General features: G+C 53.4%; 2 protein-coding genes across 2 annotated transcripts in view; one reads left to right on the forward strand and one right to left on the reverse strand.

The window, feature by feature from the left end:
• Positions 1 to 37: 37 nt before the first annotated feature.
• Positions 38 to 4,400, reverse strand: dap3 (death associated protein 3). The gene is made up of 13 exons (XM_062465989.1): positions 4,225 to 4,400; positions 3,797 to 3,843; positions 3,528 to 3,647; positions 3,142 to 3,243; positions 2,930 to 3,038; positions 2,099 to 2,191; positions 1,822 to 1,952; positions 1,663 to 1,743; positions 1,015 to 1,182; positions 818 to 877; positions 635 to 724; positions 419 to 536; positions 38 to 287 (listed from the first exon to the last, which is right to left on the reverse strand). The coding sequence occupies exons 2-13, from the start codon at positions 3,833 to 3,835 to the stop codon at positions 202 to 204; spliced, it is 1,197 nt and encodes a 398-aa protein (XP_062321973.1). The 5' UTR covers positions 3,836 to 3,843; positions 4,225 to 4,400; the 3' UTR covers positions 38 to 201.
• A 572-nt stretch (positions 4,401 to 4,972) lies between these two features.
• LOC134023692 (histone-lysine N-methyltransferase ASH1L-like) overlaps positions 4,973 to 16,481 on the forward strand; it is a 17,103-nt gene continuing 5,594 nt past the window's right edge. Inside the window, 7 exon segments of the mRNA XM_062465994.1 lie at positions 4,973 to 5,283; positions 7,879 to 8,721; positions 9,813 to 10,682; positions 10,684 to 13,708; positions 15,058 to 15,388; positions 15,614 to 15,787; positions 16,031 to 16,113. Coding sequence (XP_062321978.1) covers positions 8,095 to 8,721; positions 9,813 to 10,682; positions 10,684 to 13,708; positions 15,058 to 15,388; positions 15,614 to 15,787; positions 16,031 to 16,113 — 5,110 coding nt within the window. The 5' untranslated portion in view covers positions 4,973 to 5,283; positions 7,879 to 8,094.

The following is a 16,481-nucleotide window of genomic DNA, read 5'->3' on the forward strand; positions in this document are numbered from 1 at the left end:
TCCAAACCACAATGTTGTGATTAAATAAATCAATAGATTTTTTCCCTTTTTTTTATTATGAAAGACATACAGTATCATGCTGCAGGACAGAATAACTTATGGATGGAAACACACAGAAATGGATTATAACACTGACGTTATATACAGTATACATGTGTGCACACATCCACATGAGTGTGTGTGAATGTGTGTGTGTGTGTTTCAGAGGAAAGCGCAAAGTCTATCCAGAAGAGATGGATTTCTGTTACTCAGAAAGATCAACTCTTTCTTCCCCTCCTCGGTTCGACCTGCAGTGAAGGAAGAACAACAAACAGGAGGGGAGAAACGACTGAGACTTGAGACTTCTTGATGACTTTGTTAATATCTCAAATCAACTTTCCACATAAATGTTGACGAGTCCAAAGGCAAGGTAACTCACTGTGTGGGTGTTGTAACCAGTTGCGGTTCAGATAGTACAAGTAACAACTCTCAAACTCTTTCTCGCTGTAGTCCGAGACTGGAACTGGGACAAAGGGCTCCATGGTGTTGAAGCCCTCCTGCGGGAGACAAACCAGCGCATTACGATCCAGTCTAATGTGCGTTTCTGTCAACAAGAGTGAAATGTCCTGGACGAGAAGACACGGTGACCTCTGACCTCTCCCAGCAGCTCGTGTGGCAGGTAGGCGGAGCTTGGTGTGTAGAGCGACCCGGTCTGAGCCAGAGTAGTGATGACAGCTCCTCCACACTGAGACACCACAACGGTACAACACACAACTACGTCAAGTCTCAAGTCTGCAGTTTAGCCGATCTCTTTGTATGTTCCTGAAGAAACGCTCACCCAGTCATTCTTCACCAACTTCCTCAAGTTATGAACCAGCGTGAGCTCCTCCGCGGCCACCTGGAACACACACACACACACACACACACACACACACAGAGAGAGAGAGAGAGCTGAGAGACACATCAACCCGACACCAGTACCAGAAGACCTCCTCGGTCTCCAGAGGATAGTGAGACAAAGGAGGAGTTCTCTACCGGGCTCTTGTCCTCCTTCTTCAGGGTCGTCCTCCCCCAGAGAGCGTTGACCCCGTCCACGGCCACGGCCACTCTGAGGCCCTGGAGCTCTGGATCTGCCGTCTGAAGCCTCAGCTCCTTCATCAGGGCTCCGACCACGTCGCTGCTACTCTTCACCCGGGTCACGCCCTGCGGAGCACAGACGCCTGGTCAGAGAGCAACATGCCCGTCATGCTGCCCTGCGGAGCACAGACGCCTGGTCAGAGAGCAACATGCCCGTCATGCTGCCCTGCGGAGCACAGACGCCTGGTCAGAGAGCAACATGCCCGTCATGCCTGCTCAGAAATATGTGGCCGTGCCTTTCCAACTCCAATGGTGCTTCTTATAGATACTTTATTGATCCCCTCAGAGGGATTGTGTTTATTTTTATACCCGTGTTGTTCCACAGATCATGTGCATACAATACAGCAGAAGGACATCGTCTTAATCCCATCCAAAATGTCATGTATCTACTTTCAAGATGTTCGATTCCATCCTGGATCATTTACTGCATGTCACCCTCTTCCTCTCTATAACTGTCACCATCAAAATAAATTAAGCAGAAAAAAACACCAAAATATCTCAAAAGTAAAAAAAAATTGTTTTTAACAATTGAGGTTTCGGCCTGACCTGGTCGACCAGCTCCCCCAGCGGACGTCCCTCTTCTGTGCTCTCTCTCTTCGTCCACACGTACCTCTGCCTGGTCGTCATCTGGCGGGGGGACAGGAGGGTTCAACAGACTGACAACACACACACAGCCTCTCAGTGGATCTGGGGACGGATAACCACCTTGGACAGGAAGTGCTCGTTTGTGATTCTGAAATTGCGCAGCCAATTAGAAGCTTGAATTGGCTGGTCGAACCGAGAGCTGTTAAAGGTCGAAGGCAGCAGCTCCTTGCAGTTTTTCACCCATCGATGGGCTATGGGAAGGATGGAGGACAGAGAGGATGCCATTAAACCCTAAAAAGGATTTCTTATTTCCACCAGCTCTAAAATGTATTGTGTGTGTGTGTGTATGTGTGTGTGTGTGTCTGTGTATGTGTGTGTATGTGTGCGTGTCTGTCACCATCTGGTATGTGCAGCACCAGCCATCCTTGGGAGGCACAGTAGTGAACAGCATGGCAGAGGGACATGGTCTTTCCACTCCCCTTCACTCCATCTACACATCCAGTCAAGGTAGGCAACAACAAACATACCATACATGGTCAGATCGCAAACATGTCTTCTGAGTAGAGCCCGACCGACATATCGGCGGGCCGATATTATCGGCCGATATTAGGCATTTTCCAAACTATCAGTATCGGTATTTATAATGGACGATAAATGAATATTTTTTTTATTATTGTGTTTTTGTTCAAAGGACTTTAAGTTTCATATCTTAAGTTTGTATTTTTATAAATTGTATTTATCAGAACTTTAATATATTTTGATGTTCCTCTGTTCTGATGTGACAACAAAACAAACAAGTTTATTTTTAAACTGCATTATCATATTATTTTAGTGAGGAAATAATAGCAGTCAGATGTCAGATGGCTGAGTGGTTAAGGAATCAGGCTATTAATCAGAAGGTTGCCGGTTCGATTTCCGGCAGTGTGAAATGACGTTGTGTCCTTGAGCAAGGCACTTCACCCTACCTGCCTCTGGGAATGTCCCTGTACTTACTGTAAGTCGCTCTGGATAAGAACGTCTGCTAAAAATGACTAAATGTAAACTACAAATAACTAATGTTAAGGAAATCAGTTTGTTTTGTTACGCGTTTCTGGATTTTAAAAATATTTTTTTATAAATCGGCCTATATCGGAATATCGGATTTTTAAATCACCAAATATTTGTATCGGTATCGGCCTTAAAAATCCTTTATTGGTCGGGCTCTACTTCTGAGAGAGTGTAAGGATACAGAACACGTAGCGCAGGGCGGGCTTGCTGTAGTCGGCTCTCCTCAAGTGGGAGATCACCTCCAAGGCGGGCTGCCTGACCATCACACAGCCCTCAGTGAACGTCTTGGTCTGAAAACACACGGGACATAGCGTGTGATACTCACGTTACAAGCCGGTTTAATCATAACGATATATGCCTTCTATCAAACTTTGTCACAAACACGTAAAGTACCTGCAGTTGGAAGCGTGGGGGCAGGCCGTGCGGGAAGAGAGTGCGAGGGTGATCTGGGGGCAGAGTGTAGTACTGTCCAAGATGGTTCTCCGAATGGCAGGCCTGCAGGGAGCACCAGGACAGACACAGTAACTACTGACGGCAGGTACTGGAGCTGTGTCCATACCAGGTGAGGTCTGGAGCTGTGTCCATACCAGGTGAGGTCTGGAGCTGTGTCCATACCAGGTGAGGTCTGGAGGGTTGTGAATCAACGAGGAGGCTAGAGCCTGATGCATAAACATATCCGGACGCTGAACTCTTGAGGAAGGAGGTCCACGGGAGTGCACTGGTGTGAGACTGGCAGAGACTCTACTGTGTGTGTGATGTGTGTCACGGTTTTAACCTACCGGGTCGTTTTCCTGCGTCCTGAAGACCTGGAGGGGCTCATGTTGTGGTTCGGGCTCTCCTGCCAGGGCTTCCAGCTGATGGCCACACCCAGAGCCATGGAGCGATCGTGCACGTGTCACCTGTCCATCACATTATCACATCTCAGAGCAGGATTTATAAAAAACGATAAGCAAGTACAGCATTAAATGCTGTGTGCATTGAAATAGTATACAGCATTCGATACATACGATAGAGTCTGAGTTATCCAAGCAAGGAGGACTTGACTTACCGTTTGACGTAATCTGAAGGACAGTCTTTGGAGCGTCATGATTCAGTCTAAACAATGAATGAGATAAATCAACAAATGCTACTGCATGTTCACTTAATACATACATTGAGACTAATATGCGACAGTAAGGCTAACAAGGTTGGCAAGTACGGGCAAGCTGCAGGCACAGAAAGGGCCACATGTCACATGGGTAACGTTAGTTAACACAAGTTAGCTAGCTATTTGGTTACTTTTTATCATCACCGACTACCGTGCTTTCGAAACAAAAATAGTTTATCGTAGTCTGTTGCTGGGATTACATCGTACACACCCCTACATTAGGCTAGAACTAGCAAGATGGCTAAATAACCTTTGCTACATAAACGCATTAGCTTGGTACGAGTACACATTATTACACCGTAACTGATACCAAGACAGCAAATATTAACCTGAGAATCAATTCATTAAGTACACATCCACGATACAGCTGTGCGATTTCATTCAATTGTGAAATGTCCAAATCTGTTCAGTAAATAATGGAGAGTTGCACAAGCTCGGTCGAACTGTCATAGTGCTTCCTCCATGGACGTCGCCATTTTGGTTTGCAGTCTGGAAGTTGCGTGTTGGAGATGCTCATTTAGCGAGCCTGGGCAACTCAACCGGGGCGGCATTGGGTCCCCATATCAACTCCACAGAGTGTAGGTCATTTTATTTATATGTCGATATGTCTGTTTAATAGTGTTATTATGATAGCAATGTGAAATATTTCTCAACAGGAAACCTTTGAACAATTTTAAGTAGACCTATATTAATCACATTTTAGATTGAAACACTGCAAAATGTATTGATGTGGGTGGATTCTCATTCTGAATGTAAACCGTTCTGTGATATCCAGATCCATGTCGTTGATAACTTTTATCGTCGCCATTTTGTTAGGCTACATATTTTTATGATATTATGTGTACTTCGTAATTAACCTTGAGGACTACGTCGGTTGACCGTCGTTACATTCGGTGCTAGACGGCAATGCTATGTTAAGCAAGTTATTTTATTTTCGAATATAAAAAACCTCAACGATATTGTTCGCTGCGTAACACTTCTCAGCAAGTAAAACGTCGCCAACAGTCCAACTGTGTAACAACATTTTCCACAGAAGACGCACGCTTTTGGGGCGTTTCATGGGAGTGAAGGTATGGATACAATGTAACTTTCTCCGAAAAAGTGACAAAACAAACATGACTACTGTAAGAAGCTCGCCACCTAGCTGCAGGGACGCGCTTTCAGATCACAGTCTCGACCCACTGATTATGAAAACACCCGCGCGAATGTTGCACTGTATGTCCTAGAGGATTTGGAACTAGCTTTTCGAGGAGGAGTAACGGATTTAGTAATGTAATCTAAGCAACATCGAATGCATAGTAAACTAAGGATTGTTGCTGGCGCTAACGACAGGGAATTCAGCAACACCTTGGCTCTATCCAGCCACGCAGTTCTGGGACGCGCTCCGGGTAAGAAGCCTACGTAGCCTTATTGCAAAATGTCATGGCAGTTTGTAAAATGTGCAGGCCTTTGTGAATATCATGGTAGAAGTAGCACAGGATTTGAAACAGTGATCGTGGGTGGTTATTTTTAAGGTGATGCAGATCCCGCGGGCGCTGATATTTTCTCTGCCCTCAATGTATTATTATATTTATCTTGCCAAATGTTGCTGACACCAGCATAAGCAGGCAGATCGGGGAACAGGCCATGAAATCACTCTCGCCACAGATGCAACATTCAGTTATTTCATCACGTGCATTCAGTACCATTTTAGCCAGTAATGTCATCTAAGTTCTTTAGTGATCGATTTAACCTAGATAATCATGATGGCAACATGAATGACAACAACAACATTGGCACGTGTCATGTGTCATCATGTAAGTGCGTCATGCCAATTGAAATGCCATTATGCGCAAAAGTCGCTCTCAAAACGAACCTGATGTGGCGTGTTGGTGGCCACACCAAAGGCGCTAAATCAGTGATGGAGCACGAGAGAGCGGAACTGAACTGTTCGCACGGTATCCTCAGTAACAGCCGTACAAGTCAACGCAGTTACGACCTGGGTACACAATGTACAACTAGGAGTATGATACAACTAATAAGTAGAAGAAGAGAGTGTGTCCGCGTGCGTGTGATAAAAAGAGGGAGTTTGTATGTGTGTGGTTGCGTGAGACAGAGAGAGAGACTAAGAGAGAGACTAAGAGAGAGACATATTGTATGTCCCAGAGGCTAACCTCTTGAAACATATACCATGTGTTGTGCACGCATCGCCTGCAGCGCTATTCTGAAATACCTTGCATCTCAAATTACTTTCATATTGGACGTTCATGTTAATCTGTTGTCTGGGACAGGATAGTGTTATGAATGACACCAGAAGTCAGATGGTGATGATGAGGGGGTTGGAGGGAAACCATTATAATGATTTAATCTGGCTCCATAGCTGCTGGGAAACCACCATGATAGTTTCATGTCCATCCATCATTCTGCCAGTGAAACAGCTCCTGTCCTAATGTTAAGATAATGTTGAGTTATGTTTAAAAGGAGTCCCCGGGAGATCAGGGTTGGTAATGATGCTCTGTGTGAAACAGTTTCCTTTATAGTTCCTGTCGAAGTACCTCCCCTGTCACTTCCTATGTCCTTGTCACTAGCAGCAGTTGTACCAACCTGTTTGTTGACATGCTATGACACGGCGGTAACCTGGACGATCCACATCCTCCCCCGTGGAAGACCTGTGCTGCCAGTTTACCGGCTAGCTATCTGACTTCCACTTCATTCTCAACTGCCACAGGGGAGAGCACGACTTAATCAGACCAGATGAGGATCGATCCTTATATGTATCCACTTCCAACAGTTCAGACAAGTTAGTCTCAGATTTTACAGAATCTCTTATGCAACAGCTAGTCGCTGGTGCAGCGGTGTAGCGGCACCCAGTGTGACTCACATGGTGAAGGGCTGTGCCGTAGGGATCCAGTAGCCAAACAGAACCTGAAGTTCGACATGAAAACATGGCCTGAAAGCCTCCTTTACGGCTAAAGGGCAGGAACGGGTCGAGAGACAGATGAGCTATTTCATAAGAAGCTCTTCTGAGAGAGAGAGTGAGGGGGGGGGAGAGAGAGAGGGGGGGAGGGGGAGAGAGGGGGGGGAGCTGAAAGAATGCAAGACAGGGTGTGTGTTTTATTAGAAAAACTGATGCTTTTTTTCGTGAGAGTGGAGTGAAATGGAGGCTCGCTAGAGAAAGAGTTGTCATGGAAGATGCTGTTTCTCTTGGCCGCGCGGCCTGTTGGTGAGGACGGAGGAAGGGAAAGTATATCACAGCTCAGGGGAATGTTGTTTTAGGGTGTGTTACTTTTTAATGTCACATTAAAAAGCCATTTACAATGGGGTCAATGAAAAGCTTACTGAGGAAGCCATGGGAGGGAGAGGAATTCATGCTCCTTTCCAAAAATAAGTTTTGACTCTTTCCTACAGATTTGTGTTACCACTACTGAGAGGGGAGGAGGGGAAGGGTCTGATGGTGAATGGAGGGATTTAAGTTGGAGGAGAAAAAGAAGGGGAGAGGAGGAGGAGGAAATATGGTTCTGATTAACATGGATACAGGGCCTGCCTTGGGTTGACCGTTTTACTGTGTGGTCTGCTTCAGGAGAGAGAGAGAGAGAGAGAGAGAGAGAGAGAGACGGGGGGGGGGGAGAGAGAGAGAGAGGGGGGGGAGAGAGAGAGAGATGGAAAGAGGCCGTTTGTCTTGGGATGCTGACGAACATGAACCAGACAGAGAGAGAGATGGAGGAGAGGTAGAGCAGCGGCGGCCCTGAACAAGCCCAGCCGTGATTGATACCTCCTGAAAGAGTGAGCAGCAGCACAACCAGGAAAAGGCGGCTGCTGGAAGGGGATTGGTCCCCTGGGGTTCTCGAACAGTGAGGTCATCTAAGTGGTGAAGCTCCTTGGTAAAGATGTAGGGGACTTTCCTTGGTCATTCCCCTTGCTACTGCCGCTCATGTCTGATGTCACTGGAATGACTAATCTCTCTCTCTCTCTCTCTCTCTCTCTCTCTCTCTTGTCCTTCTCAGTTCAGCTTTAAGGAAAGAAAGAAAACACATTCAGACAAGAGACAAAGCGCTTGTAGTCTGCTGCATTAAGAAAACCTCCTCAACTTGGATTTTCTTCTCGGTTTGTGAGCAGTAGCTACTAAACGGCACCAGCTTGCCTCTCTCCTCTTCTGGCTTCTGAACGAGTGCTATACTGGGCACCCCAGCACCCCTCAGCCCTCCCCCCTGAAATCTCTGATGGACCAGAGAGCCAAGGGGGGCACCCCTCCACCCACACACACCCCTCTCCCTCTCTCTTCTGCCGCCGAGGACCCCGAAAAGGAAGTGGGGGGTGAGAGGAGGAGAAGGAGAGAGGGGGAGAGAGGGAGTACCGGGAGGAGAGAGCAGGAGAGGGGAGGTGCAGGGCACAGGAGCGAGGGGGACGGCGGTGCAGTACTGGAGGTGCACATAGAGGGGCGCTGTGGCGCTGCAGGGCAGCGGCAGCTGCAGTTCCCGGGCAGAGAGAACACTTGCTCAGAGGGGAATGTCAAGCTGAGGATCGAGAGACTGCAAGCCAAGCGAACCAAGAAACCACCCAAGCTCCTGGATAGCTACGTCTGCAAACCCACAATCAGGACCTACCAGAGGCAGGGCAGGGGTGGAGCAAGCCGGGGGGACAGCGAGGGTGGAGGGTCCGGGCCGGCGAAGAGCACCCCTCCACCTGCGGGGGGCGTCAGAGAGCCTGGGCAGAGCCAGGGGGCTGACCTCCACACATCTTCCTCTCCACCAGAACCACCGTCATCATCCTCGCTTCCTCCACCATCGTCCTCCTCGGCAGCAGAGGGTATTGCTCCAGCCAGCCCAGGAGCCACGTCAAGCAAGCAGGTAAACAGAGCGCCCTCTGCTGCTTCTCTCAGGAACACACCCCTCCAGGGGGCTGCTGCAGTGCTGTGTCATTCATTTGAACTTCACTTCAACTCAGCATGGTTTCAACAGCAGTGCTATTAGCATTTGGTGGCAGTCATCTCTCATCTCAGGACTGCTCGAAAGGGAAAACACCGTACTGCGTTTACACAGGGAAACCACACGGCATATAGAGGCAGACTATGACTCATAGCAGCATGTCCTCTGTCCTCATCCAGCCAGCTTATCTGGTGCAAACTGCCCCGCTTTGTACTGGGTGGTAATAAGGTCAAATGAGCTATTGTCTCGCTAGTGAAACCTAAGCAGTCCATTTAGGTAAACAGGCCTATAAATAGGACGAGAGCACAGCAACTAGAAGGAGCTGATACAGACATTGGTTCATCAGCTCTCATGACAATCACCCTGGGGGAAGATTATTGCTTTAGCTGCAAATATGCCACCCTAGTCACAGTGCTCCGAAATTATAGGACAAGCATGAAATGTCAAGACTTCAAATCCCTTATTTTTGGCAATTTATAGCTACCAATAGCACAGCTGCTTTTCTCCATCTCTCTCTTCCTGCTCTCTCCTCGTCTATTTTTACCTCCTCTCCTTTCTACCTGCTCTCAATTTATCTTTCACTTCCTCTTTCACCCTCTCCTTTTCTCTCCTCCTCTCTCCCCCTCTCTCTCTCTCTCTCTCTCTCTCTCTCTCTCTCTCTCTCTCTCTCTCTCTCTCTCTCTCTCTCTCTCTCTCTCTCTCTCTCTCTCTCTCTCTCTCTCTCTCTCTCTCTCTCTCTCTCTCTCTCTCTCTCTCTCTCTCTCTCTCTCGGCAACCCCATTTCTGTCTCCATCAGCTCCCCTCTCTCTCCTCCCCCCTCATTTGCCCTCCTTTACCTCCCCTGCTTTTGTCTTTGTGTCCTCTACCATCCTTTCAGCAGGCAGGTGAGTAATCAACCCTACACAGGTATTACTTGTTTCCCCCGGGCGCTGTAGGTATTCACTAATGTGACTGGACATACAGGAACTGTCACAGTAACGTGCGTTGGCGGTAACACGTTTCCCCATCTGCAGGTTCCTCTCAAGCGGGCAAACAAGACTGAGGTGAAGTCGGATGTTCCACCTGAGAAGGTCTCCAGCTGCAGCTTGGGCCCTTCACCCCCCATGAAGCCCTGCGGCCCCCCTGCCTCCCCCACCCTCCCCCTCTCAGCCGAGAAGCCTGGGAGCCATGGAGACGGGGTCTGCATGACACCTTCACACCTTCCAGACGGTACGGCTCCGACAGAGAGGGCGGGGGCCGTCTCCTCCCCCGTTACCCCTCGCCCCTTAAAGTCCGCTAAGGTCAAAGGTCGAAAACAAAACTCTTCCTCATCGCCTGCCCCTGCAGTCGCGAGTGCCGGGCCGAGCCCCCCAGCCGAGGAGCCTCTGACCCAGAACATCCCCACAGACCGTCCACGCTCCCCATCCCCCTCCGAGCCCCCTGGCTCCGGCCGCACTGCTCTGACGCAGCGCTCATCCACCCCGCCCGCTCTGGACAAGGAACGAGCCAAGAAGGACAAGGCCAAGAAGGAGAAAGGGAAGGAGAAGAAGAGAGAGAGAGGGAAGGAGCCAGGCTCTAAGAGGAAGAGCGGGAGGAAGGGACGTGATGCCAGAGGGAAGGAGGAGCGGGGGAGAGACCCGGAGAGGGATGAGAGGAGGAGGAGGGATGGTAACCCCAGCCCAGACCTCCGCAGGGGGACGTCTGATCATGCCGATGCGCCGGGTGTCCCTGCAGGAGCAGCTGACTCAGGGGAAGCCCCCCAGACAGACACACAGCAGCCAGGACAGACAGCAGCACCTGATCCACCGTGTGACGGACCAGACGAAACCCTCTCCCTGGTCAGCACGTCCTCCCCCTCCCCCCCTCCCCCCTGCGGCCCCGCCCCCCCCCCTCTCGGCCCGCCCCCCCACCTCGCCCCCAGACCAGGACAGCCGCCCGCTGAAGAAGCGTAAGGCGAGGCGTCCCAGTTGGACCAGGCTGGTGAACTGGGCACAGAGGCTGGAGGAGGCCCCTCTGGACCCCCACCGAGACGCCCCCTTAGACGCCCCCCTGAAGCCCTCCGCTAAGGCCTCCAGCCATCCCACAGGTGAAGCCCACCAAAGTCCTCCTCTCCCCCCACCCTCCATCTCCTTCCCCCTCTCCAGCTCTCTCAAACCCCGGCTAGCAGGCCAGCCTCCGTCGCCCACCTGGACCCATTTGATGACCTGTGACCCCGCCCCCCAGGCAGCATCTAGACACCCATCGGCCAAGGCCCCCAAAAAAGTCTGCACCAAATCCCGGACACCGAGCGTTGATGAACCCCCACCACCCAGACGCTCTTCCAAACCCACCCCAGCCGAAGAGCTCCTTCTCGGGTACGTCGAGGCTCCGGAGCCACCTGTGTTGGACCGAGTGCTGGATATCGGGCCAGCCCCCACCAGCCTCCCAGCCCCCACCAGCCTCCCAGCCCCCACCAGCCTCACAGACCCTACCAGCCTCCCAGACCCCAGCCCCCCTGCCAGGAAGCGAGGGCGCCCCAAGCGACTAACCGCCAGCCCCGAGCCCCAGGACCAGAGGAGCGCCCTGCCCCCCTCTGAGGGGACAGAGAAGGGCCAGAGAAGGAGCAGGCAGCTGAACATCCGCAGGATCATCGGTGAGATGAAGAAGAGGAAGAGAAGGGGGCTCCCCCGACACATCCTGTCTGGGTTTGGGGGGAGGGAGGGGAGGAGGGGAGGAGAGGAGGGGGGAGAGACCTCCCCTGGAGGTGTAGGACAGACGTGTGGATCAACATTAGTCGCGTCACACACTCTGTCCAGCCTGTCGTGCTCCTTCGGGGGGAAACTGGGCCCTCAGATCAACGTGAGCAAGAGAGGAACCATCTACATGGGGAAGAGGAGAGGACGTAAGCCCAAAGCGCTCTCTGCTAACCCGGCGCCTCAGTCAGGCCTGTTCTCCAGTCTCCCCGGCCCGTCTCTCTTCTCCTCTCCCCAGCCCCATCCCTTCCCCTCCCCCTCCCTCACCCACTCCAGTGGAGCTCAGAGCCCCTACAGTGAAGGCAGCCTCACAGAGCCCACATCCTCTCTCCTCTTCCCTCACCCCTTCTCCCTGCCCTCCCCCTCCTCCTCCTGCACCTCCCCCCGAAACATCCCCCCCTCCTCCTCCTCCTCCCTCTCTCCCTTCGCCAAGAGGAGCTGTCCCTGTCGAGGTCGACACCACTTCCCCTTCCACCATCCGTCCTGCAAGCTCTCCACCCCCCCCCACCACCAGGCAGCCCCCCCCGCCCACCTCAAAGAGGCCACGCCCTCGCCCGTCAGCGAGTCGCTCAGCGAGGAGACGTTGCCTAGCGACAGTGGCATCGGCACGGACAACAACAGCGTCTCGGAGCGCGGAGAGAGGAGGGGGGGGCGAGGCGGGGGGGTCATGTTCAGGAGGACCCCAGAGGTCACAAGGTTTGGGGCGGGGCTCGGGGGTCAGAGGGGACCCTCGTCAGCGGTACTGGACCACCCTGCCTCTGTGTCCTCCCCCCTCTCCCCCCTCCTCAGACACGCCCACCCCGTGACCGCCACGGCCGCCCTTGAGCGCCAGCGAGAGAGACACAGACACAGGCGGAGGGGGTACGACTGCATCTCCCCATGCTCCTGTCTCTGCCCCTGCCCCGGCCACAGCAAGTGCACACAGCTGGAGTTCTGCCCCTGCCTGGGGCAAAACTCCCTGAAGAGGCTGAAAAACAAACACAAGAGGAAACACCAGCAGCAACACCTGCTCTCGCATGACCCCGCCTTCCTGTCGGAGCTGGAGGACCTGATTGGCCAGTTCAGCGAGGTCCACATTGGGCGCCGGGGATGGGCCAGAGCAGGACAGGGGCAGAGCTACGAGGGGGCCCCGGGGGGCAGGAGACACCACTCCTCCTCCCAGCATCACGTCCGCTCCAACGTCTACAGGATCAACCTGAACGGCTTCTACTCCCCGCACCCCTCCTCGTACCCCCCCCACCCCTACGCCCCCCACCCCCTGTACCCCTGCCAGGCGCTTCACTGCCGGAAGGCCGACCGCCGTCACTGCGGCTGCTCCTCCAAGTTCCAGGAGGCCGTGGACGACCTGGGCTTCTACAGGGGCTACCCCGCCCCCGGCCTGTACCCCCACCCACACCTCCACCCCTCCTTCCCCCTGCCGCCCCCTCACCAGTACACTCCCCACCACCCCCAGCACCCTCACCTGCTCCTCAACCCCGCCCGCTTCCACCGCAGGAGGAGCCGGCTGCCCAGGGAGGGGGAGCTGAGGGGGGAGGGCGAGGGGGAGGGAGGGTCTGTGTTTCCTCCCGGTCACGCCGTCTGTGGTTGCGGCAGGATGGAACACAAACACAAACACCGTAAACACCGGCACCGCGCCGGCGAGCGCCGGGCCGAGGGGGAGCTGGAAGAGGAGGAGGAGGAGCAGCCGAGGTCAGAGTTCACCAGGGGCTCCGAGGAGGCGGGTAGAAGAGGGGGCAGAAGCGGGGGGTCAGTGGGGTCGCCATGGCAACTCAAGAATGGAAAGGAGTCCCCTTCCACCTCCGCCGCCGCTAACACAGCCTCTTCATCATCCTCGTCCTCAGCGGAGAGGCTTAAGAACACGTCCCTCACATGCCTGGGGCTCGGCTCCTCTCACCTGTCCTCGTTTGGTGGCAGCTGGCTGAAGAGAGGGGGCCTGGGGGGGCTCAGGCCCCCTGCTCCCTCCTGGGTGGCCTTCACAGGGGGCCGGTGGACAGGTGCGGTGGGGGGGTCCTCCAGAGAGGAGGAGACACACCTGTACGGCTCCTCCCCACCCCCAACACACACCAACCTCTTCACCTCTGCTGCCACCACGGCCGGAGGGAGGGACGCAAGGACCGGGGCGGCCAATGGGAAGCCAGGGAGCGGAGGCGTGTCACAGAGGAGGGAGGGGCCATCGTGGACGGACAGGAGAGGAGCAGGTGAGACACACGCCATCTCTCTTTTCCAGAAAAGAGGCAGCCGTGTTTGTTGTACTGGGCGCGTTTCATCCCTTATGGATGGTCTGCAGGCAGGAGAGGTGAGATGGTGAGGGGGGCTCTGTTAGAGAAGCTGCCAGGTTGGGTCTGGTCTTCAGGACTCCTGCCCAGCACATCCCAGAGGAAGCCCTGCTGTCCTCACACAGCGCTGCTCAGATCTCCACTGCAGGACGCAGGATGTGCACGCGTGTTGCTTACACTCGCTCAGATGTACAGTCCTAGATACACCCTCACACACACACTCCTAGAGACACACACTTCTATATATACACCCTCACACACACACTCCTAGAGACACACACTTCTATATATACACCCTCACACACACACTCCTAGATACACACACTTCTATATATACACCCTCACACACACACTCCTAGATACACACCCTCACACATTCAGGCAAACACATTCTCTGCCGTTCTTTTTGAAAAACCTCAGGGTGCCAGATTCACAGTGGGGATCTGCCAGCCATCTTTGAAATGTTCCCGGCGCGTAGCGTACTGCGCTGCCGGAGCCTGGGGCTACGAAGTGAACACGGTCATTAGTTAACCACCAGAACGTCTATTTAAAGACCTGACTGTCTCCTTCGGCCAAGCGGGGAGTTGTCGGAGCGAAATGGAAGAAGGAAAAAGTGTTCAATGTTGTCAGGAATCTGGAAAAATGAAGGGAAAAAAGCGATTAATGACCCAAGGAAAAGTGATGGATGGAGGGATAGTGAGAACAGGCGAGGACATGAAGAGAGTATGTCGTTTTAGAGAGAGGGGAGACACAGTAGCAGATCATCTAACCAAACACATATGTGTCTTAACAGAACCCACAGAGGCACATGGCCACCTCCCACTACACACACACACACACACACACAGTCCATCTTATGTCTCTCTTGTGTGCATGACTGTAGTCTCTGTGCATTCCACAAGATGTAGTCTACATGTAATATAACAGGAAAGATACTGTCTGTGGGTGTGTGTGTGGTTGAAGAACTATGTTCTTCTTGCTTTTCCCAGAAAGCCGGCTGGTCATGGTCAGGATTGCCGTTAGTAGAGAGGAAATGTCGTGACTCACCTCGTTTCTGTACAACTGTGACTCATGACTGACCACAGCTCAGCCTGCTGCTTTTACCACTCACTCGCATCTGGCACCCCCCCCCCACCCCCTTTCTCTCTCTCTCCCCACCCCCTTTCTCTCTCTCTCTACCCACCCCCGTTCTCCCCACCTCCTTTCTCTCTCTTTCTCTACCCACCCCCTGTCTCTCCACCCCCTGTCTCTCCCCCCTCCCTGTGCTTCAGCTCCAGGGCCTGCTCCCTGGTGTGGGGGGCAGCTCTCGGTGTCCAGCAGGGGGCAGAAACATCAGCGTGGCCTCTTGGGCAGTGAGGAAGGCAGGAGGAGGGGGCCTGGGAGGCCCCGGAAGCACCCCCTGGCCCCCCCCACGGGATCCCCCCCATCCCCAGAGCCCCCGGAGGCCCCCAGCAGGGGAACAGAAGGAGGAGAGAGAGGAGGAGGGGGGGATGTCGTGGAGGAGGAGGAGGAGGAGGAGGAGGAGGAGGAGGAGGCGGTGGTACAGGCGAGGAGGAAGAGAGGCCGGAAGAGGAGGAGAGCTGATTCTCCCTGTCTCCCTAGGTACAGCCTCTCACCTGACAGCCTTCTGGATTAAGTCATATTTACAAGGGGCTTGTTATTGTAATACACATCTAATACTTTCAGTCTAAACGATTATGCCCATGTATTATATTAACACACGGTTTACAGCACTGTGTGCTAAACCAGTGCCTCTCTCTCTTTCTCTCTCTCTTTTCTCTCTCTGTCTGTCGTCTCTTTCTCTCCGTCTTCCTTCTTGTCTCTTAGTTCTGGCGAAGGGAAGCCAGGGAGCCACGCCTCCTCAGTATGCACCGGCCAATCAGAGCCTAGCCAGGCATCGCCCCAAACTCCGTCCGTCCAATTGGATGAGAGGGTGGGCGGGCCTCCCAGGAAGACGTTTCAGAGGGCGGGGCTCTACTCAGATGACTACAAAACTACAGAGTGAGTTTAGATGGCATACACACTCACACACACACACACACACACACTCACACACACACACACTCACACACTCACACACACACTCACACACTCACACACACACACACACACACACACTCACACACACTCACACACACACACACACACTCACACACACACACACACACACTCACAAACATACTGACACACAAACCCACATGGAGCGAGGTACAGAGCGAGGTGTAAAGCAAGGTTGCTGTGCAGCCCCCTGCAGGGGAGCGGAGAGAGGGAGGAGGACGACCCCGGAGACAGGGACTACAGCCTACTGCCTGCTCCCTCAAACGTGGGTGAGTGGAGAGTGAGGGTGGAGGGTGAGGTGGAGGGTGGGGTGAGGTGGAGGTGGAGGGTGAGGTGGAGGGTGGGGTGGAGGGTGAGGTGGAGGGTGAGGTGGAGGGTGGGGTGAAGGTGGAGGGTGAGGTGGAGGGTGGGGTGGAGGGTGAGGGTGGGGTGGAGGGTGAGGTGGAGGGTGGGGTGGAAGGTGAGGTGGGGTGGAGGGTGAGGTGGAGGGTGAGGTGGAGGGTGAGGTGGAGGGTGGGGTGGAGGGTGAGGTGGGGTGGAGGGTGAGGTGGAGGGTGAAGGTGGAGGGTGAGGTGGAGGGTGGGGTGGAGGGTGAGGTGGAGGGTGAGGTGGAGGGTGGGGTGAAGGTGGAGGGTGA

Source organism: Osmerus eperlanus, chromosome 7 (assembly GCF_963692335.1).
Source record: "Osmerus eperlanus chromosome 7, fOsmEpe2.1, whole genome shotgun sequence".
NCBI lineage: Eukaryota > Metazoa > Chordata > Actinopteri > Osmeriformes > Osmeridae > Osmerus > Osmerus eperlanus.

Bases quoted from the DNA above. Each gene is read 5' to 3' on its own strand.
- dap3 (XM_062465989.1), bottom strand. From the start codon at position 3,835: ATGACGCTCCAAAGACTGTCCTTCAGATTACGTCAAACG. The intron at 3,244-3,527 runs GTAGGTTAAAAC...TGCTCCCTGCAG, and splicing joins GGACGCAGGAAAACGACCCG to GCCTGCCATTCGGAGAACCA. The intron at 537-634 runs GTCAGAGGTCAC...TGTCTCCCGCAG, and splicing joins CACACGAGCTGCTGGGAGAG to GAGGGCTTCAACACCATGGA.